General features: G+C 44.2%; 1 protein-coding gene across 1 annotated transcript; it reads right to left on the reverse strand.

Annotated features, from left to right (window-relative positions):
* Positions 1-665: 665 nt before the first annotated feature.
* Positions 666-23,601, reverse strand: LOC123426238 (protein C2-DOMAIN ABA-RELATED 8-like). The gene is given in 4 exon segments (XM_045110040.1): positions 666-726; positions 949-1,232; positions 18,426-18,521; positions 23,399-23,601. Coding segments are annotated over 4 exon segments (564 nt in total). The 5' UTR covers positions 23,522-23,601.
* Between the last annotated feature and the right edge of the window lie 876 nt (positions 23,602-24,477).

The raw sequence follows: 24,477 nt of genomic DNA on the forward strand, positions 1-24,477 counted from the left end.
GCTCTAAGGCTATCCACAATGAAAGTAACAAAGGTAGTGTCATAGATGCCACCTAAGCAAAAAATATGACGTGACAACTAATTAATGGGAAGAGAGAGAAATTAAGTAACTTAGCATGTTACTACCCCTATGAGTAACATAACGCATATCAAGACAAGATGAGTCTATAAGCTAATAAATGAAATACTCAATGTTACTACCCCTATGTTACTATCCACTATGAAGGTAGTAATTTAGACTAGTAACATATGTACTTATATTACTACACTATGTTACTTCCCATTGTGGGTATTCTAAAGATAAGGTAGACAAAGAAAGTTATGCATGTGACATGTGGCGCAAGCGCTACGCGTCTAGCAGCTGACTGGTTGCTCCACATCATATGAGTAAAGATTGATCGGACAGTCGTGGAGGCAGCCGACCCAAGCATATTATCAGCCGGGTGAACCCACGTGTTTCCCTCATTAGCTTGTGTTGTTGTTGGTTCTTTATTTTTGATTGCTCTGCGAGCCCACCCGACGATGCATCCAGTTGAACCAAACACCCGATTACCTATGAAATACTAAATTCTTAATTGTACAGTTTTGAGGTGACAACGTGTGTAAACTAATTACCACCAGTCTTTCAATTTACGCTGTGAATTCTTAAATTACACCTCAGTGTAGCTAACCACAAACGGTGTCTCTTATTTGTTCAACTTGAAGCACAAACTTCACAACCACAGTACTAAAATGCAGTGCATACATCAAGCTAAAATCAGTAACGAACACACACCACATACACTGCAAACCACAACATCCACAAATTGCTAATACATCTGACACCAGGAACGGGAACCAACCATAGCTGCAGATCAAACCATGGTTGCAATAATATTCAGCTGGGCACATAGCTGCAGATCAAACCATGGTTGCAATAATATTCAGCTGGGCACAACTTACAGCCTACAGGGTAACACCAGGGACGTGAACCCATTCCAGCTGTAGCACGACAGAGCCACTGTCCACGTTCTTCAGCTTCAGAATCAAGTCTTAGACGACCTTGCCATTCTTCTACGATACGTGGTTCTCACCGCCAAGGTAGTTTGTGCCAACAGGGTAGATCGTCTTGATCCTGGTTCCATCAGAGGCATGCTTTGGATCCAACTTTGCGGCGTCATAGATATCAGTTACATTGAACTCAGCCATTCCGATGCTGTCATCCGCTGTGAATTTGTCCTCATCAAAAACCTCCTGCATTACTTCAGGCGTGAACACTTCTGACGGCCGATCAAAATGTCGGCTTCTCCTTCCCTAACCTCGGCGACGCGCAAGTCCGGCCGACGACCCTCGCCGTCGGCGCCGCCATCAGAGAGGGGAGTCACCATCGGGCGCGTGCATGTGCCCCTACGCAGTGGCCATGAACCGCCTCGGTCGTTTGACCCTCGGGCCCAAACCCGTGTCGCGGCTTGTGAGAGATGCTGCCGTGGTACATGGGGGCCCGGATGCTACAGAAGCTAGGATTACCACATATCCACCCACCCCCACCCCCACCCCAGCACCAACCCCCACTTCAGATCCCGATCTCGATCTCGACTCCCTCCTCAGCCACTTCTGAAACTCGACTAGGGTTTCCTCCCCTAGGGTTTCCTCTACCTTTGGCTGGTGGGAAGGAAAGGTGGGAGGGGATCAAAGATCGTTTGCGCAAGTTGCTGCTTCGCCACCGCGGGCGCAATCCATGGCGGGGCGTGAAGGTGGCAACCGCTTCAATCGTGGAGATGAAGGCGGGGAAGGGAGGTTCGGACGCGGTGGCGGTCGCTTCGGTCGTGGTGGTGGACACGATCGTGGTGGTGGCGGCGGTGGCCGCAACGTGGTTTGGATGCGCGACAACGACGACAGCGGCTCATCCAACATTGATCCGCGTCATGGGTCGTCCGACAAGGCGAGATGGGAGGTACGCGCGGATCTGTGAAATGGGGAGACAACAGCAACAACACCGTGGCTGGTGGTGCAGCAGGTGCAAGGCAACCCCAGGCTCATGATCGTCGCCGTCTTACCCCCGGCAAGAGGAACATCTCCCCACTAGTGAGACGTGCTGAGGTTTGCGCTACCTGCAAGGATACGGGTCACTTACTTGCATACTGTCCGCGTGCTATATGTGGTAGATGTGGAAACCATGGTCATCTGATTTCTGTGTGCAATACGATGCTTCCTTGGGAGTGTGTGGCTCCGATGTGCGGGTTTCAAGCTAGAGGGAAGGGATTCTTCTACATACATGATCATAGCACCCCGAATCAGACTACTGATAGGAATAGATTCATTGTTATTTCTGTGGTTGAGGGGCAAGCGTCTGGTAGGTGATATGTCCATTTTTCATCATGCTTTCATGTTGATATTTATCGCTTTATGGCCTGTTATTATACTTTGTGGTACCATACTTATGCCTTTTCTCTCTTATTTTGCAAGGTTCATTTGAAGAGGAAGAATACCGGCAGCTGGAATTCTGGACTGGAAAAGGAGCAAGTCTGAGTCCTCTATTCTGCGCAACTCCAAATGCCCTCAAAATCAACGCGGAATTTTTTGGGAATATATAAAAAATGTTGGGCGAAAGAAGTGCCAGAGGGGAGCTGCCAGGGGCCCACAAGCCTCGTGGCCGGCTTGTGGGCACCCTAGTGGCCCACTGGCCCCCCTCTTCTGCTATATGAAGGGTTTCGTCCGGAAAAAAATCAGGGCGGAGCTTTTTCCTTGATTCTCCGCCGCCACGAGGCGGAACTTGAGCAGAACCAATCTAGAGCTCCGGAAGGACGATCCTGTCGGGGAAACTTCCCTCCCGGTGGGGGAAATCGTCGCCATCGTCATCACCAACACTCCTCTCATCCGAGGGGACTCGTCTCCATCAACATCTTCATCAGCACCATCTCATCTCCAAACCCTAGTTCATCACTTGTAACCAATCTCCATCTCGCGACTCCGATTGGTACTTGTAAGGTTGCTAGTAGTGTTGATTACTCTTTGTAGTTGATGCTACTTGGATTACTTGGTGGAAGAGTTTATGTTCAGATCCTTGATGCTACTCATTACACCTCTGATCATGATTATGATTATGCTTTGTGAGTAGTTACTTTTGTTCCTGAGGACATGGGATAAGTCATGCTAATAATAGTCATGTGAATTTGGTATTCGTTCGGTATTTTGATATGTTGTATGTTGTTTTTCCTCTAGTGGTGTTATGTGAACGTTGACTACATAACACTTCACCATATTTGGGCCTAGAGGAAGGCATTGGGGAGTAGTAAGTAGATGATGGGTTGCTAGAGTGACACAAGCTTAAACCCCAGTCTATGCGTTGCTTCGTAAGGGGCTGATTTGGATCCACTAGTTTAATGCTATGGTTAGACGTTGTCTTAATTCTTCTTTCGTAGTTGCGGATGCTTGAGAGAGGGGTTAATCATAAGTGGGATGCTTTTCCAAGTAAGGGCATTACCCAAGCGCCGGTCCACCCACATGTCAAACTATCAAAGTAACGAACGCGAATCATATGAACATGATAAAACTAGCATGACACAAATTCCCGTGTGTCCTCGGGAGCATTTTTCCTCCTATAAGACTTTGTTCAGGCTTGTCCCTTGCTACAAACAGGATTGGGCCACTTTGCTGCACCGTTGCTACTCTTGTTACTTGTTACTTTTCACTTGCTACGTTTCACCTCACTACACCATCACTTGTTACCGCTACTTTCAGTGCTTGCAGTTATTACCTTGCTGAAAACCGTTTATCAGAGCCTTCTGCGCCTCGTTGGGTTCGACACTCTTACTTATCGAAAGGACTACGATTGATCCCCTATACTTGTGGGTCATCAAGACTCTTTTCTGGCGCCATTGCCAGGGAGTGAAGCGCCTTTGGTAAGTGGAATTTGGTAAGGAAACATTCATATACTGTGCTGAAATTTATTGTCACTTGTCACTATGGAAACTGTTCCTTTGAGGAATTTTTTTGGGGTATCTTCACCATGAACGGAAGCACGAGGAGTTGCTCCTCAACCCAAGGTACCTACTGAAAATATATTTTATGAAATTCCTTCGGGTATGCTTGAGAAACTGCTGGCTAATCCTTTTACAGGAGATGGATCATCACATCCAGACTTGCATCTAATCTATGTAGATGAAGTTTGTGGTTTATTTAAGCTTACAGGTTTGCCCGAGGATGAGGTAAAGAAGAAAGTCTTTCCTTTATCTTTGAAGGATAAGGAATTGACATGGTATAGGCTATGTGATGATACTGGATCATGGGACTACAATCGGTTGAAATTGGAATTTCATCAAAAGTTTTATCCTATGCATTTAGTACATCGTAATCGGAATTATATTTATAACTTTTGGCCTCATGACAGGGAAAGCATAACTCAATCTCGGGGGAGGCTTAAATCAATGCTATATTCATGCTCCAATCATGAGCTCTCGAGAGAAATTATCACTCAAAACTTTTATGCTCGGCTTTCTCATGAAGATCGTACGATGCTTGACACTTCTTGTACCGGTTCTTTTATGAAGAAGGATATTGACCACAAGTGCAATTTATTGGAAAGAATTAAACGTAACTCTGAAGATTGGGAGCTTGAAGAAGGTAAGGAGTCAGGTATGAATTTCCAGTTTGATTGCGTTAAATCTTTTGTTGAAACAAACTCTTCTAGAGATTTTAGCGCTAAGTATGGACTTGACTCTGAGATAGTAGCTTCTCTATGTGAATATTTTGCTGCTCATATTGATCTTCCCAAAGAGAAGTGGTTTAAGTATCATCCTCCTGTAGAAGTCAACATAGTTAAACCCAATCTATTTGAAGAGAAAGTCATTGCCTATAATGATCCTATTGTTCCTTGTGCCTACACTCAGAAACCACCTTACCCTGCTAGGAAAAAGGATTATTCTAAAGCTCCAACTGTGATACGTAGGGGTTACATTAGACCACTTGCACCCCTGAGGAAATTAGAGTTGAACCTAGTGTTGCTATTATCAAAGATCTCTTAGCCGAAGACATAGACGGGCATGTTATCAAATTTTGTGAGGACTCCGCTAGAATTGCTAAACCTCACGGGAAAGACAAATACGAACCTGTAGTTGGCCTGCCCGTTGTTTCTGTCAAGATAGGAGATCACTGTTATCATCATTTATGTGATATGGGTGCTAGTGTTAGTGCAATACCCCGGTCCCTTTATGATGAAATCAAAGATGAGATTGCACCTACTGAGTTAGAACCCATTGATGTCACTATTACGCTAGCTAATAGAGACACTATCTGCCCTGTGGGAATTGTGAGAGATGTAGAAGTCGTGTGTGGCAAGACGAAGTATCCTACTGATTTCCTCGTCCTTGCTACTGCACAAGATAGCTTTTGTCCCATCATATTTGATAGACCCTTTCTCAACACTGTCAATGCTCATATTGATTGCATTAAACAGACTGTCACTGTTAGTTTCGAGGGTGTGTCTCATGAATTTAACTTCTCCATGTTTGGAAGACAACCCCATGAAAAAGAGTCGTCTGGTAGGGATGAAATCATTACTCTTGCCTCTATTGTCGTGCCTCCTACGGATCCTTTAGAGAAATATCTGCTTGAGCATGAAAATGATATGCATATGGATGAAAGAGATGAGATAGATAAAATTGTTTTAGAACAATATCCTATTCTTAAGAATAATCTGCATGTTGAACTGCTTGGGGATCCTCCCCCACCAAAGGGTGATCCTGTGTTCAAGCTAAAACAGTTACCAGATACACTTAAGTATGCCTATCTTGATGAGAAGGAGATATATCCTGTTATAATTAGTGCTCACCTATCGAATCACGAAGAGAAGAAGTTATTAAAAACTTTGAGGAAGCACCGTGCTGCTATTGGATATACTCTTGATGATCTTAAGGGTATTAGTCCCACTCTATGTCAGCACAAGATTAAAACCGATCCTGATTCTAAGCCAGTTGCTGATCATCAACGGAGGTTAAATCCTAGGATGAAAGAGGTCGTGAGAAAAGAAATATTAAAGCTTACGGAAGCATGAATCATTTATCCTGTTGCTCATAGTGATTGGGTAAGTCCAGTACATTTCGTACCTAAGAAGGGAGGTATCACCGTCGTTCCTAATGATAAGGATGAACTAATCCCACAGAGGATTATTACTGGCTATAAGATGGTGATAGACTTCCGAAAACTGAACAAGGCAACTAGGAAAGACCATTATCCTTTGCCGTTTAGCGACCAAATGCTAGAAAGGCTATCTAAACACACACACTTCTGCTTTCTAGATGGTTATTCAGGTTTCTCGCAAATACCTATTGCACAATCTGATCAGGAGAAAACCACTTTCACCTGCCCCTTCGGTACCTTTGCTTATAGACGTATGCCGTTTGGCTTATGCAATGCACCTGCCACCTTTCAAAGGTGTATGATGGCAATATTCTCTGACTTTTGTGAAAATATTGTTGAGGTTTTCATGAATGATTTCTCCGTTTACGGTTCTTCCTTTGACGACTACCTCAGCAACCTTGATCGAGTCTTACAGAGATGCAAAGATACCAACCTTGTCTTGAACTGGGAGAAGTGACACTTCATGGTTAATGAAGGCATCGTCTCAGGACACAAAATTTCTGAGAAAGGCATTGAAGTTGATAAGGCTAAGGTTGATGCAATTGAGAAAATTCCTTGCCCCACGGATATCAAAGTTATACGAAGTTTCCTAGGTCATGCTGGTTTCTATAGAAGGTTCATTAAAGACTTCTCTAAGATTTCTAGGCCTCTTACCAACCTCTTGCAGAAGGATGTTCCTTTTGTTTTTGATGAGGATTGTGAGGAAGCTTTCGAAATACTTAAGAATGCCTTGATAACCGCACCTATTATTCAACCACCTGATTGGAACTTTCCCTTTGAAATCATGTGCGACGCTAGTGATTATGCTGTTGGTGTTGTTCTAGGACAAAGAGTTGACAAGAAGTTGAATGTTATTCACTACGCTAGTAAAACTCTAGACAGTACCCAAAGAAACTATGCTACTACGGAGAAGGAATTTTTAGCAGTCCTATTTGCATGTGAAAAGTTCAGATCTGATATAGTTGACTCAAAAGTCACTATTCACTCTGATCATGCTACTATTAAGTACCTTATGGAGAAGAAGGACGCTAAGCCTAGGCTAATCAGATGGGTTCTCCTACTACAGGAGTTTGATTTGCACGTCGTTGACAGAAAGGGTGTTGATAACCTCTAGCAGATAACTTGTCCAGGCTAGAGAATGTCCTTGATGACCCACGACCTATTGATGACAGCTTTCTCGATGAGCAATTGATTGTCATCCGCACTTCACATAATGCACCGTGGTATGCTGATTACGCAAACTATATCGTAGCCAAATACATACCACCCAGTTTCACCTACGAGCAAAAGAAGAAATTCTTCTTTGATTTGAGACACTACTTTTGGGATGATCCTCACCTTTATATGGAAGGAGTAGATTGTGCTATTATACATTGTGTGCCTGAACATGAACAGCGACAGATCCTGCAGAAGTGTCATTCCGAAGCCTACGGAGGACACCATGCTGGAGATAGAACTGCTCATAAGGTATTGCAATTAGGTTTCTATTGGACCACTCTCTTCAAGGATGCCCGTAAGTTTGTCTTGTCTTGTGACGAATGTCAAAGAATAGGGAACATCAGTAAACGTCAGGAAATGCCTATGAACTATTCACTTGTCATTGAACCATTTGATGTCTGGGGCTGTGATTATATGGGACCCTTCCCGAGTTCCAATGGGTATACTCACATCTTAGTTGCTGTTGATTATGTCACTAAGTGGGTAGAAGCTATCCCCACTAGAAATGCTGATCACCACACCTCTATTAAGATGCTTAAAGAAGTCATTTTCCCAAGATTTGGAGTCCCTAGATATCTGATGACTGATGGCGGTTCACACTTCATTCATGGTGTTTTCCACAAGATGCTCGCTAAGTATGATGTCAACCATAGAGTTGCATCTCCTTATCATCCTCAGTCTAGTGGTCAAGTGGAGTTGAGTAATAGGGAGATCAAATTGATCTTACGAAAGACTGTCAATAGATCTCGAAAGAATTGGTCTAGCAAACTTGACGATGCACTATGGGCTTATAGGACTGCTTATAATAATCCCATGGGCATGTCGCCGTATAAAATGGTTTACGGTAAGGCCCGTCATTTACCTCTTGAGCTAGAACACAAAGCTTATTGGGCAATCAAAGAGCTCAACTTTGATTTCAAACTTGCCGGTGAGAAGCAGTTGTTTGATATCAACTCATTAGATGAATGGAGGGCCCATGCATATGAGAATGCCAAGTTGTTCAAGGAAAAGGTTAAGAGATGGCACGATAAAAGAATACAAAAATGAGAGTTCAATGTAGGTGATTATGTCCTGCTATACAATTCTCGCTTAAGATTCTTCGCAGGCAAGCTTCTCTCCAAATGGGAAGGTCCCTACGTTGTCGAGGAAGTATATTGTTCCGGTGCCATCAAAATCAACAACACGGAAGGTAATTTTCCGAGAGTGGTAAATGGGCAAAGAATCAAGCATTATATCTCTGGTACTCCCATAAATGTTGAGACCAATATCATCAACATCATAACTCCAAAGGAGTACATAAGGGATGTTTATCAGCCTTTTTCAGACTCTGAAAATGAAGAGGTATGTGTTCGGTAAGTAATTGGACTCCAAAACTTCTCCAGTAGGAAATTTTCTCCGTTTTGGAATTTATGGAAAAATAGAAAAATAAAAAGAAGTCCGGAGAGCCCACGAGGTGGCGACAAGCTTGGTCGCCGCGGCCTGCCCCCTGGCCGCGGTGACAGGGCTTGTGGGCACCTCATGTGCCTCCCGGACTCTGTTTTCTTGCGGAGCACTCCTTCTAGTCCAGAAAAAATCATTATATATACGCCCGAGGGTTTTGATCTCCGTATCACATAGTGTTCCTCTGTTTTCGTTTCGGGCTTGTTTCTGCTGCAGATCTAGACTGCTATGGCGTCCCAAAAAGCTCCGAAGGACAAGGTCTTTGAGAAGGTTATCAATACTTACCTCGCGGAAGTGTTGCAGCACTCTCAATCTATCAAGCTGAGTGAGGGGATGTTGCATATCCGTGATGTTGAGGGGCCTAAGAAGACCGGAAGCGTGGAGACGAGGCTTGAAGCAATGGAGCAACAAGTCTTCAAGTGCCAAGGGATGGTGGAGCATGGACTCAACGCCAACCACATGATGATCACAGAGTTCACCAACAAGCACAAGATGGATGCCGATGACATTGGGAAGCACCTCTCCAGGCTCTATGACAGGGTTGATTAACTCCAGGGCCAGATCTATGACCTGCACAACCAAAACTGTGATTATGAGTATAGATTTAAATCAATACGGTTGGATGCAGATTTGAGGATTCCAGCGACTCGTTCATCTTGCCATGATGGAGCACCTATGCCTTGGAAGACGGAGGATTAGGCTCATGTTGCAACTCCTCCACCACCACCAAAGGAAGACAACTGAGCATTGGTATGGGCAATCCCCTTGGCTTTTGCCAAGCTTGGGGGAGTTGCCCTAGTATCGTATCACCTTATGTCTTTTGCTTTTACCTTTGTTTTAGTTCTTTCTTTTTCAGTTTTTACTTTCTTCTCTTAGTGGGACAAGTCTCTAGTGTTTAGTTTGAGTCTTTTTCCTTGTGTCTCCCCCGATGTATTTGAGCTTGCGAGCTATATAATAAAGAGTATCTTAGTCAAGGGTTTTGTTTTGTGCCGTGATCAAAAGTATGAAAAGAACGATAGCATGAAAGATCATGACATGATCTTATGGAAAGTGATAGATTCACATATAACAAGTATGTTGATTGAAACTTGTTGAGAATAGACCAACATAGACCCCAGTCATTGTTGCAATTAATAAGAAGTAATAAGGAAAGAGAGGTTCACATATAAATATATCATCTTAGACAATTTTTACAATTGTGAGCACTCACAAACTATTACATGCTTTGAAGTAGATGTTGGACAAGGAAGACAACATAATGAATTGTGTTTGCTTGATTCCAAACAATGTTATATGATTAGAGATCCCTTAGCATGTGACGATTGCTTCCACCTCATATTAGCCAAAACTTCCGCACTAATTAGAAATACTACTTGTGCATCGATAAACCTTCAACCCAGTTTTGCCATGAGTGTCCACCATACCTACCTACGGATTGAATAAGATCCCTCAAGTAAGTTGTCATCGGTGCAAGCAATAAAAATTGCTCTCTAATATGTACGATCTATCAGTGTGTGGAAAATAAGCTTTATACTAACCTGTGATGAGGAAGACATAAAAGCAACAGACTGCATAATAAAGTTCTTTATCACGGGGGGCAATATAAAGTGACGCCCTCCGCACTAAGAGGACACGCATCCAAACCTCAAAAGCGCATAACTACCACTGCTTCCCTCTGCGAAGGGCCTATCTTGTACCTTTACTGTTTTCCCTTGAAAGAGTCATGGTGATCTTCACCAATTCCCTCTTTTGCCTTTGTCTTGGCTACCGTCATATGCTTGGGAAAGATCTATATTCATATATCAACTTGGAGATGAGTACTTATGCTTTATTATTGTTGACTATACCCTTGAGGTAAATGGTTGGGAGGCAAAATTATAAGCCCCTATCTTTCTCTGTGTCCAACTGAAACTTTGACAACATGAGTACCACGTGAGTGGTAACAATTGTGGAAAGCAAAAGAGATGATTGAGTATGTGGATTTGCTTTACAAGCTCTTATTTCACTCTTTCTGATGTTATGATAAATTGCAATTGCTTCAATGACTATGGACTGTTTTTTGCTACTTCTCGGTAAGGTTTTTGTTTCATACTTTGCTTTGTGAAGGAATTGTTACTTTCCCATAAGAATCTTTATGATGTATTGCTGTTCTATGTGTGATCATGATGCCCTCATGTCCGTATTATGTTTTATCGACACCTTCATCCCTAAACATGTGGACATGTTTATGGATCTTGGTTTTCGCTTGAGGACAAGCGAGGTCTAAGCTTGGGGGAGTTGATACGTCTATTTTGCATCATGCTTTCATGTTGATATTTATCGCTTTATGGACTGTTATTATACTTTGTGGTACCATACTTATGCCTTTTCTCTCTTATTTTGCAAGGTTTACTTAAAGAGGGAGAATACCGGCAGCTGGAATTCTGGACTAGAAAAGGAGCAAGTCCGAGTCCTCTATTCTGCGCAACTCCAAATGCCCTGAAAATAAACGTGGAATTTTTTGGGAATATATCAAAAATATTGGGCGAAAGTAATGCCAGAGGGGAGCTGCCAGGGCCCCACAAGCCTGGTGGCCGCGGCCTGCCCCCCTAGCCGCGGCAACAGGGCTTGTGGGCACCCTGGTTTTCCACTGGCCCCCCTCTTCTGCTATATGAAGGTTTTCGTCGAGAAAAAAATCAGGGCGGAGCTTTTTCGTCGATTCTCCGCCACCACGAGGCGGAACTTGAGCAGAACCAATCTACAGCTCCGGCAGGACGATCCTGCCGAGGAAACTTCCCTCCCGGAGGGGGAAATCATCGCCATCGTCATCACCAACACTCCCCTCATCGGAGGGGACTCGTCTCCATCAACATCTTGATTAGCACCATCTCATCTCCAAACCCTAGTTCATCACTTGTAACCAATCTCCGTCTCGCGACTCCGATTGATACTTGTAAAGTTGCTAGTAGTGTTGATTACTCCTTGTAGTTGATGCTAGTTGGATTACTTGGTGGAAGAGTTTATGTTCAGGTCCTTGATGCTACTCATAACACCTCTGGTCATGATTATGATTATGCTTTGTCAGTAGTTACTTTTGTTCCTGAGGACATGGGATAAGTCATGCTAATAATAGTCATGTGAATTTGGTATTCATTCGGTATTTTGATATGTTGTATGTAGTTTTTCCTCTAGTGTTGTTATGTGAACGTCGACTACATAACACTTCACCATATTTGGGCCTAGAGGAAGGCACTGGGGAGTAGTAAGTAGATGATGGGTTACTAGAGTGACAGAAGCTTAAACCCCAGTCTATGCGTTGCTTCGTAAGGGGCTGATTCGGATCCACTAGTTTAATGCTATGCTTAGATGTTGTCTTAATTCTTCTTTCGTAGTTGTGGATGCTTGCGAGAGGGGTTAATCATAAGTGGGATGCTTGTCCAAGTAAGGGCAGTACCCAAGCACCGGTCCACCCACATGTCAAACTATCAAAGTAACGAACGAGAATCATATGAACATGATAAAACTAGCATGACAGAAATTCCCGTGTGTCCTCGGGAGCGTTTTTCCTCCTATAAGACTTTGTTCAGGCTTGTCCCTTGCTACAAAAGGGACTGGGCCACTTTTCTGCACCGTTGCTACTCTTGTTACTTGTTACTTTTCACTTGCTACGTTTCACCTCACTACACCATCACTTGTTACCGCTACTTTCAGTGCTTGCAGTTATTACCTTGCCGAAAACCGTTTATCACAGCCTTCTGCTCCTCGTTGGGTTCGACACTCTTACTTATCGAAAGAACTATGATTGATCCCCTAGACTTGTAGGTCATCAGTAGGCAGTTGGAGGAATTTTTCAATGCATATATCAAAACAAACTAGAGATGCTCTGCTAGGTCTATTGGTCCAAACACCTTTGTGACGAGGTTTCCTTCACCTAGAGATGTAGAGAAGACCTGTTTTGCTGAAAATATGAATGTGAAGAGTTGTGGGGCTGTTATTAACTTGAGAAAATGGCCAGAATCTGTGGTGGCCAAGGGTATACTTAACATTGCTTGGGTCAATGTTAGCAATATCCCTTCGGACAAGAGGCAGGAACAAAATATTGCCTATGTGGGTTCCTTGGGTTGTGTGACTCTGGAGATTGATAAAGGTACTATAAACAGACCTGAGTTAGTTAGAATAAAGCTGGGATGTAGAGATGCTGAGGATATTCCTAATTCTGCAAAAGGAGTGTTGGGGGACATTTTTATGATTTTTTCTTCTCTCTGGATAAGATCATTGTGAAAAATCCTCCTAAAGAAAAAGTTAATGTGCAAATGGAAACTGATGGGGGGATTCCCCAAAAAGGGCTAGGCTCACTGAGAATAATCGACCCGAGGGGCAAAATGCCTCTTCATCCACTATGGGGGAGTCTTCGGCTCCCTTTGGCATGTCTGGGGGGAAAATATGAAGAACATGAATCTGGATCCGGTTCAAGAAAATGATGAGAGTGAACAGAATCATGAAAATAGTGATGAAATGCATTCTGAGGAGGAGTGTGAGGAAGTTGATGATATGCTGCTCATAGATACTATGGCTGCTGAGGCAGAGAAAACCCAGATAGGAGAAAGTCCAAATGGGCCTACTGAGGGTACTTCTTATGAGAAGATAGTGATGAATTCAATGCAAATTATCCCTAGCCCTGTGATCAACAGAAATTTTTCCTCTTATCTGGATGCTTGTGTGGGAGAACCTACTGTTACTGAGATGGAACTTGATGACAATGCTTGTCAGAAGGAAAATCAAACATACTTTGTGCAATCTCTCGTTGAGTCCAATGAGCCTGTGGATGTTATCCTTACCCCTCCTGCTTTGGAGGAAGTGCAGGCCAGGTTCAGCAAAAGGATAGTTGGGGTCAACATGGAGCATGTTGGTGCCAGAGCTGATAAGATGGCAAAAAAAGAGAAACCTGCAAGGTAATGAACCCATATGTTGTAATTCTTTTGATGTGTTGTCTAATATGGAAATTATATCCACGGCCTCGCAAATGGGAGTGAATATTCCTGATGATAACATTACTGTTATTGATGTTATTAGAGAACTGGACAGATCTAGAGCTAATATAGCTAAGAAAATTAGTAACAATGAAAAACAGGAAGAAAATGTGTTCTTAATTAGTAATGCTGCGGGGGAATCTTCTCCCCTTAACACATCTTGGGGGGATGAGGGGGACCTGGATGAGGAAGGATTCAAAATTGTCAGATCTAGGAAAAAAGAAAGGAGGAAAGTTAATGTGGTGATTTCTAAGCCTATAACTAGAAGTCAAAACCAGAAATTGAGTGGAGTTGTAGGTAAGACCATGGATCCTCGTAAACCTGTTAACAAAACTCAATCCCCCAAACACAAAAACAAATGATGTGTCTCTTTTGGAACTGTAGGGGGATGGGGAAGAAAGGTATGGCTACTTACTTGGGTGATTTGATTAGAGATTTCAAACTTGACTTTGTGGGTATTCAAGAGGTGATGAAAAAAAGACTTTTCCTCTAAGTTCTTGAGGAAATTTGATCCCGGAGATAAATTTTATTGGAATTGGATTCTTGCTGTAGGAAAATCTGGATGGATTATTTGTGGAGTCAGAAATAATTGTTTTGATATTAAAAATTGTGTAGCTGGTAAATACATAATGAAACTGGAGATATGGGATAAGTGTAGGAAATACAATTGTTGCATTATGACAGTTTATGGGTCTGCACATGAAGAGCATAAGATGGATTTCCTTACTGAATTAGCTAATATGTGTGGGGATGTGGCGTGCCCTTACATCATTGGGGTAGATTTTAATATTCTGAGGTTCACTAATGAGAAGAATAAGAAAGCTATACTGGGTCACTCTTCTGATCTCTTTAATGCCATTATCAATACACTCTCCCTGAGAGAGGTTGATATGAGTGATTTTAAATATACCTGGTCCAATAATCAGAACAATCCAACCCTTGAAAAATTGGATAGGGTGCTTATGTCCAATTCTTGGGAATGTCTTTTTCCTTTCACTTTTGTTAGAAAAATAATGAGGGAGATCTCACATCATTGCCCCCTGATCTTGAACATAGAAGACAACATTCCTATTACTCCCAAGAACAGGGGATTCAAATTTGACTTAAGCTGGTTGCAAAATCCTGAATTCTTACCTTTGGTTGCCAAGATTTGGATGAGATCTGTAGGTTCTAAAAATCCTATCGATATCATGAATATCAAGTTAAAGAGATTTAACTTTTTTAAAAGGTTGGGATTCAAACAACTTTGGTAAGGCAAGACTTAGGAGGAAGTGGTTGAGAGAGGAACTTGGGCACCTGAAGAAGTTGCAAGAAACTGACACTCTATCACCTGAGCTTTATTGCAAGAAAGTGGATCTTGAGGTGGAATTGAATAAGCTCTTGATGGAAGAGGAAATATCATGGTTACAGAAATCTCATGATAACTGGCTACTTAAGGGTGATAGTAACACTTGTTACTTCCATAGAATTGTGAATGGAAGGAAGAGGAGAAACATTATTGCCTCTCTTAGTTGTGATGGCATGGTTATTGAAGACAATAAGAGTCTCCTCAGGCATGCTACAAACTTCTACAAAGAACTATTTGGCCCGGCTCCTGGGAACTTGTGTGGGATAGACAGTAACATGTGGAAAGAATAGGAGAAACTGAAGGAGATTGACAATTTTATATTACTAAGATCCTTCTCAGAATTAGAAATTAGGAATGCTTCACTTTATGAAACATAATAAAGCTCCAGGACCTGGTAATATCCCGATTGAGTTCTTTTAAAGCTGCTGGGGTGTGGTGAAGAATGATGTGAGAATGCTCTTTGATTGCTTCTATGATAATAAACTAAATGTGGATAGACTCAAGTATGGGATTATTACTTTACTCCCCAAGGTGGTTGGAGCTGATAAGATCGAGCAGTTTAGGCCCATATGCCTGCTTAGATGCATATATAAGCTAATCACTAAAGTGCTTACTATCAGACTTGAACCCTTTGTTGATACTTTGTTCAGTAGAAATCATAATGTTTTTATTAAAGGTAGGGATATTATGGATGGGATTACGTCCCTTCATGAGATTATGCATCATTCTTATGTTCGTAAGAAATCTGTAATTGTGGTCAAGTTTGATTTTGAAAAATCCTATGATAAAGTAAATCGGAACTTTTTGCTAGAATGCCATACCAAGAGAGATTTTAACCCCAAGTGGGTAGGCTGGATTAGAAAAATCCTGGTGGGGGGTACAGTGAGTGTGAAATTGAATGACGAGGTAGGGGAGTACTTTCAAAGTGCCAAAGGAGTGAGGCAGGGTGACCCCCTTTCCCCATTTCTGTTTAATTTGGCAGCTGATTGCTTGACCAAAATGGTCCTTAAGGCGCACGAGAATGGTATTTTTACGGGTTTGGCATCTGACTGGTAGAGCATAGGGTTGCCATTTTGTAGTATGCAGATGATACCATCCTTTGTTTTGAAGATAACCCCAGGGAAGTGTTAAACATCAAACTTTTGTTGAATCTTTTTGAAATCATGTCGGGCTTGAAGATTAATTTTTTTAAAGTGAGATTTTTTCAGTTGGGGCTGATGATGATACTGTGAGAAAATATGCTGAGATGTTTAATTACGAAATTGGAAATTTCCCTATCAAATACCTGGGTGTCCCTGTCAGCTACGCTGGCCTTAAAGGCAGCGATTGGATGTTTGTAGATGATAAGTTTGTCAGCCATGGTGAATCCTAGATGAGTTAGACTATATCTAGTGGGGGCAGGCTTATCAAGGTTAGTGCAATGCTATCCCATATTCCCTCATACTATATGTCTATGTTTTTGATTAATAAGTCAACCTTGGAGAGATGGGATAAACCTAGGAGAAAGTTCTTTTGACATCACAATGGCAAGAAGAGAGGGTATCATATGGTGAAATGGGGAAGAGTTTGTGGATCTAAAGTGAAAGGAGGGCTTGGAGTCAAGGACTTGAGAACGCACAATTTCAGTTTATTAACCAAATGGTGGTGGAAAATAGATAAAAAGAAAGGGTTGTGGCAGGACATTGTGAGGGACAAATATCTAAAAAAATCATCAACTACGTTGGTTAAACAGAGAGCCAGTGATCCCCTCTGTTGGAAAGCACTTCTGAAAGTGAAAGATTACTATATGGCTGGTAGAGGTATTCGGGTTAACAAGGGTAATATCGCTAGCCTTTGGTTGATGATCTGGGTGATAATTTCACTCTAAAAGATAAATTTCCTGATCTATTTGAGATTTGTATAGATCAGAATAATACGGTAGACAAAGTTGAATCTATGAATCCTTGTTCTTCCTTTCGAAGAAGACTTACCAATGATATGCTCATGAAGTGGAATGAGCTTAAGGATTATGTTGTGGAGAAGAAGGATGGAGAAAAAGATGATGAAATCTACTAGAAACTTCATAGTTCTCAAGAATATACTACTAGATCTATGTATCGCTGGCTAGAGAGAAATTTGGCTGGTTCTAATTATAAATGGATCTGGGGAGCAAAAATACCTTTGAAAATCTAGATCTTTATGTGGCAATTGTGCCAAGAAGCCATTCTAACCAGAGACAACTTGAAAGAAAGGCACTGGCAGGGGGATCCAACTTGTTCATTTTGTGATCAGCTGGAGTCTGCCCCGCACCTGATATTTCGTTGCCTTGTTGCTAGAGTAGTTTGGAGGACTGTGGGTTCAATGCTGGGAACAGAGTGTGGCCCTAACTCTATGTGGCAATATTATGCTTGGATTAATGCATTCTTGCCTGCTTGTAATGATGTGTATACTGTTGGCCTTGCTGTGATATGTTGGGTGATGTGGCTGGCGCGCAACCATGCCACTTTTGAAAAAAATGGATTAATAATCCTTTCGAAATTGTTTTCACAGCATGTGCTTTTATACAATATTGTACAGGTGTGTAGAAGCCGGAAATGGCTTAGGTGATTAAGAAAGGTGTTGAGATGCTGAAGGAAAATGCATCGCAATTGTTGTTGCTCTGTGGACCTCCAATGCGAGAATCCAGCGAGCAGGGCGAGGAAGATGACAAATGGAATGAGTGGTGAACTGCTCGGCTGTGGATCAAGCTGGTGGAGAATGTGTTGATGCTGGTGTTCCATTTGGTCTTTTGCTGTTTATGCTTTGCTGGCCCTGTGTGGTCTGTCGTAGTACTGGTGGCTTTGTTCTTGTTGTCTGGTAGAACTGACTGCGGTACTTGGTGGTATTTTTTCTTTCCTAGTTTCTAGCGGGTTTGGGTGATACTAGGTTTTCGCCCCATAGTCTTGTGTTCCTGATGACAGGCGCAGACGATGGGTTTCCTGGTATTGCCCCGAACTCGCTTCTTCCTCTTTCCCTTGTTCTTGCTCTAGCTAGGAGAAAAACTGTGTATTTCCGTTATGCTTTATAATGGAAAGGGGGGAAGCCCGGTTCGATTTTTTTTACTATCTTTACCCACCATCTGTGGACCTATGGTGTAAACGAAGAAAACAATTCTATAAAATCATTGTTGGGGGCTTCTTTAAGAAATTGGTTAAAATACTAATGTATATAACATATCTCCTACTCCCCCAGCTACAAGTATTTCGGTACAGCGCGAGTAGAACACAACGTTTTAGTAGAGTTTACTTGATGAAGAAATTCAAACAGCAAACTCACAAGTTTCACTGGCTTTGTAGGATTTGTGACACGGAGCACTAGTACGTCACTCCATAAAGTATTAGCATTTTTCTTCTGAACACTAGTCTTGACCTTCTACACCACAAGGAAACAAAAGCTCAGTAACACAGATTGATAATGAAATTAGCAGTAATGTTGAGAAACGGGATAGCTGTCCATGTCACTGAACCGGAAGTCAACTGTAGAAAATACAGTTTATATAATCATAGTGCATAATAATGAACTGAAAATTTGACATCATGCCACTGTCCAAAATTTATAGCATTCAAACAACTGTATCAAAGGCTAGCAACAATTCCACGAGGAGATAAAATAGAACTAGACCTGTTCCTCCCACATCTAAACCGGATCTGACCCTCCCACGTCGCTCCCGTGGGCGACGGGGAGGGCTCCATAGCCGCCACCTCCAGCAGCTTCCTCTCCCTCCCTCCTTCCTCGCTGCCTCCTAAGGACGTGGCCGGGCAAATCCCGGCCGGCGCTGCCGATCCGGTCGGCGTAGGCGGCGGCGGGGATTTCCCTTCTCCTCGTTCGATGTCGTGCGGCGCGGGACGGCGGCTTCGGAGACGGGGTCATGCGGATCCAAGGCATGGCGACGCAGCAAATCCCGACGGGGGCGCGTGGCGGCGCGGGTGGAGATTGGTTGGGCGTGGTGTGCCGGTCGGCTGAACGTGGCTAGAAGATGAAGGTGGATCCAGGCGTGGCCGGTGGGTGTGGCAGGGGCGACGTTCATCCCGAATCCGGTCTTGGCAGTGGTGATGGTGACGGCTAATCCGTATCCAGCGATGGTGGTGGCGGCGTCCCCTCCGTCGGGGATGACGGGCCAGGTGGTGGGTCTTTGTGGCGGCACCGGTGACGGCGGATCTTGGGATCCCGTGACCGAGCTCGTCACAGGATTCTATACTGGTTCCGAGTTGGGGAGACATAGTTGCCAGTGAAAACCGAGCCGATGGCGGAGGATGGCGGCGTTCTGCGCAGTTACCTTGATTAAGGCTTCGTCGTGTAACTATTGTCGATCCACTCGTGCTGCTCCAGGGGAAACCCTAGGATCTGGTTTTCCAGATCGGACGATGGCGGCATTGCGGTGTCGTTCCTCTCTAGGGAGCATCGTTTGTGGAGCAGCGCTGGAAGGCAGACGCAGGAGGTGGAGCGGCTTCGTCCTGCACGGAGCTTCGGTGGTGATGTCAGGTCATGCCTGGCCGACAGGTGCTACGCTTTGTCATGCCTGTTCGGCAGGTGCTACGCAGGACAGATCTTACGATTCTTCGCATCTGGATGGATGAGCGCAGGGAGGTCGATCCACTCGTGCTACTCCAGGGGAAACCCTAGGATCTGGTTTTCCTGATCGGATGATGGCAGCATTGCGGTGTCGTTCCTCTCTAGGGAGCATCATTTGTGGAGAAGCGCTAGAGGACACAGGCAGGAGGTGGAGCGTCTTCATCCTGCACGGAGCTTCAGTGGTGATGTTAGGTCATGCCTGGCCGATAGGTGCCACGCTTTATCATGCCTGTTCGGTAGGTGCTACGCACAACGGATCTTACAGATTCTTCGCGTCTGGCTGGATGAGCGCAGGGAGGTGGCACCGTTGGGTGCCGTGGTGGCATCGACGGATGGCCGGACTGTCATGGATGATGCGGATTTCTCTCCTGAAGATGGGTTAGAGGTTTGATGACGATGGCGGCTTCTAAAACGTGTGCGTGTGTTTTACGCTTTAGGTATGCTGCACCGGCTGTTAGTTCCGATACGTTACGTGGATGGATCGGCGTCGACACTGGTTTAGATATGGGGAGTGAGAGCGCTCTACATTATCGCATTTTGTAGTTGTGAGTGGGGGTTTCGGGTGGCTTGATGTATGTTCTTGTCAGACCTTTGTTGAATAATTAATAAAGATGGATGTATGCTTCAATTGATGTAGAGGCTGGGGGTCTTAACCTCCTTTTCCAAAAAATACATGTTCGTACAAAACTATTGAGTGCATTATATAAACCATTGGGTAGGTAATCATGCAGCGCGGCAAGCCTTGTTTTTAGAAGAGCCAATCCCTTGTTAACACAGAAGATAATCTTAAAGAAACAAAAAAGTAAGATGTTCCATGGTTTATGTCAGAAGTTGACAGCTATGAATAAAAAAATTACAATCTAGCAAATGTTAGCCTATTAGTGTGGGAATCATCCAAAGGCCACTTACTGTACCGATTCATCATCAACTAAATGGACATGACACCACGGTTTTTCAATTTAAGATGAACTTTAAGGTTTTGGTACTCTTCTCTTCAGTTAAGAGCATCTCCAACAGCTGCGCTAAACAAGCTCGTGCTGCAAAATAAGTCCTTTTTGCGGGCATTCCCATCGGGGCGCTCCACCGGAGGCTCAAAAACCCCGCGCGCGGCAAAACTAGTTCAGCGTGCGGGCAAAAAAGCCATCGCGCGCCGTTTATTTGCTACGCCCGCTCCCGCGCGCTGCATACTCGAGCACTCGCTCGCAACACCACCTACCCATTGAGTCGTGGCGCCGCCGCCGCCCGCGCCACCCCATTTCTTCCAGTGATTGTTCCGGCGCTTCCCCGGCCTATCCCTGCATCGCTGCTGCTTCCTCCTTCTCTCTCTAGTCACCGCCGCCCCTCGCGCGCGGCAGTCGTCCGACGAACAGCGCCCTGGCACGCACTGCCGCTCGACGCCCGCAAGTTGTTTGACAAAACGCCCGCAAGGTATGTACTGGATTCAACTACACATTTTTTACATGAATTTGATGCATGTTATTTGTAGTTTTATAGCATAGTTTAAATTAAATATTGTAGATGAGTTCCTCATATGATTCTTCCGAAGAAGAATTTGATATGGAAGAGGAGGAGGATCTTGCAATGATCCTAGCTATGCACATAAATAAAAAACCGAAGCATGGTGGTTCGGTTATGGGTCAGGAAAAAATTTGGAGGGATATGATCGATGCCCACAATAGATTGATCAGGCACTATTTTGCAGGTAATCCTGTGTATCCCGAGTCATACTTCCGGTGTCGGTTTAGGATGAGCACCGAGTTGTTCAGGCGCATTGCAGAGAAACTACCGAGCCATGACCGTTTTTTCAGCAAAGAAGAAATTCCGCCGCAGAGCTCGGGCATAGCACCTTTCAGAAGATGACATCCGCTTCGCGTATGTCGGCATATGCTATCCCCGCTGATCTAGTTGATGATCACTTGGCTATGGGTGAGAGTCTTGCTATCATGTGTGTCAAGCGCTTCACAATCGGAATTGTGCAAGTGTTTGGCCAGGATTATTTGAGATCTCCCAATGTTGAAGACGCCGCAAGGCTATTGGAGATGAACAAAGCTCGTGGTTTCCCAGGTATGCTTGACTCAATAGATTGCATGCATTGGAGTAGGAAGAATTGTCCTAAGGCATGGCATGGGCAATTCCACGGCCAAAAAAAGGGTTCCACTATAATCCTTGAAGTGGTGGCCGATCAAGAGACTTGGATTTGGCATGCTTTTTTTGGAATACCTGGATGTTTGAATGACATCAGCGTTATCAACCGGTCACCACTAATGAATAAGATTGCAAATGGGGAACTGCCACCGGTGCAGTTTGTAGCAAATGGTTGTACATACAACTATGGCTACTATCTTGCGGACGACATCTACCCAAAGTGGAAAACATTTGTGAAGTCATTGAAAAACCGGATGGTAAGGAAAATCTTGATATCCACAATGCTCAGGCGGAGGCTAGAAAAGATGTGGAGAGAGCTTTTGGGATTTTGCAAGCCCAATTTGCCATTGTGAGAAGACCGGCTAGATTTTGGGATCAAAAGATGCTTTGGTACAACATGTATGCTTGTGTGATCATGCACAACATGATCATCGATAATGAGCGTGGCCAAGATTTAGACCACTCTCAGTATGAGCTCTTGGGACATCCCGTGCGAGTGCGGCGGAGGGCTGAAAGGGTGGCCCATTTTGTTGCCTCTTATCATGCCATTCGGCGTCCCGAAACACATGTTGATCTTCAGAAGGATCTCACTGAAGAATGGTGGGCATGGAATGGCAGACAAAGAGCATCATGATTTGTTCATTTGATGTTGTATTGTTGAACTATTTGTTGTATTTGAAAGATAAACTATTTGTTTGAGTTGTAATAAACTATTTGTTTGAGTTGTAATAAACTATTTGTTTGAGTTTTAATAAACTATTTGTTTGAGTTGTAACAAAATTTAAATATATGTGTTGATTTATTTTGTTTGTGTTTGATTTTTTTGCTTCTGTTTTGAGTGCATATGTTGTTGAGCGATAGCGCGCTCTGTGCGTTTTACATCGCCTGTTGGAGCTAGGCGCGCGCTAAATTTTACTGTGCGTGCTGGAGCCAGCGATGGCCGGCGCGCTAAAACAGGCGAAGGGCACGCCGCAAACTCAATTTTAATGCGTCGCGTGTTGGGCGGCTGTTGGAGATGCTCTAAACAATCATACATTCACATCTCCATCACATTTTTCTTATTTTGAGCTTGACTTACTGCAGGTTTGATATACTGGTCTTCAGTAGTTCAGTTCAACCTGCTGCAAAACATAACATGTACTGTTTGCACCAGGCCAAATGCTTAGTCTTGAAATCCCATGACCAAGTTGGGAACTAGTGCGATTCTACTTAATCACCTCAAAACCTGTTAATAAGGTATTAATTCGCACCTCTCCGCTGCAACAATATGAGAATATATAAGAACCTAGCTTAACCGCAAATAATAGTTGGTCCAAAACTTATTCTTCTATCGAACATCTTGTGAGCACAAAATGATTCCGGAGAAAACCGTCACCCTCCCTGCGCTCGATTCCCCGACCCCGATGTCGTGCCGCCATAACCTATGTATGAGTGGGTCATTGGTTGCGACCTTTTCCATGCCGCGCTAAGCGGCCGGCGGCAACACACGGCTCCTATGTCAAGGACTCGGGAGAAGGGGATGAGGGTCCGACCTCGGAGCCGTAGTAGAGAACCACATAGGGGTCGCTGGTGTAGCTGAGCGGGTCGGCGATGATGAGGTTGTGGCCTCGGACAACGCGGACGCTGAGCTTCCCGATCACCGGCTCCGACGCCATGGCAGACAAATTATTGGCTTCTAGCCACGGGACGGGAGTAGGGCGAGAAGAGAGAACTAAGGAGGAGGTAGCGGGCTGGGGGCAGGGTGGATGCGGCCAACAGCTGGCGGCCGGCACCTGGTTTTATAAGCGACTCCGCCAACTATGGGGACCCTTGGCCTCATGGACAATATTAGCCTTGTTTGGATACTCTAACTTGGTTAGAGGTTAGAGTTAGATTCTAACTCTAGACTAACCCTGAACTAACTCTAACCAAAGAGGTGTTTGGATGAAAGGGTTAGATTGTCAATAAATGCACTTTTCCAATCATTTGGCTCCTTTATCCAGGATTTTTTGTGGTCGAGGTAGAGGGAAAAGTAACTTTTTCTGGCCCCACCTAACTCTAACCCAAATAAGCACCACTTGGGTGGGTTAGTTCTTTTGGATGGGTTAGATGCATCTAACCAACTCTAACCCTCCAGTTTGGATGTTTTGGGGTTAGTTGGGTCCAATCTAACCAACTCTAACTCTAACCCATGGATCCAAACAGGGCCATTGAGACGGGCGATGATAGGTGCCGGTGCGCCGGCTCACACGCGGGCCGTATGATTCTGTCTCTATCAGCCATCGGATCGTTCCACTTTGCTTCGTCCTTCTATCGTGTAGGAGGAACAGAAGGCTATAACGAGCAACACCGCACCCCTATTAAAAACCGCGTGAGCTTGAAGAGCTTGAAGCATTGTCGGGATCCGCCGTCGCCGCCGCTCGACGTTGTTCGTCGTCGTCGCTCGCCGTCACTGCTAGTCGCCCCTCACCGTGCTACTTGTCGGTTGCAACACCGGCGCCTACTGGTCCACTCCTCCCTATGCAGCAATGACAGGGTCACCGATTCCAGCATCCGCCGCAGTGCCATTGGTGCATAGAAAACACCGTGTGCATCAACGGCTCGCTGCTACAGTTTTTTTTCTCGCCGGTGT

Source organism: Hordeum vulgare, chromosome 2H, assembly GCF_904849725.1.
Source record: "Hordeum vulgare subsp. vulgare chromosome 2H, MorexV3_pseudomolecules_assembly, whole genome shotgun sequence".
Taxonomy (NCBI): Eukaryota; Viridiplantae; Streptophyta; class Magnoliopsida; order Poales; family Poaceae; genus Hordeum; species Hordeum vulgare.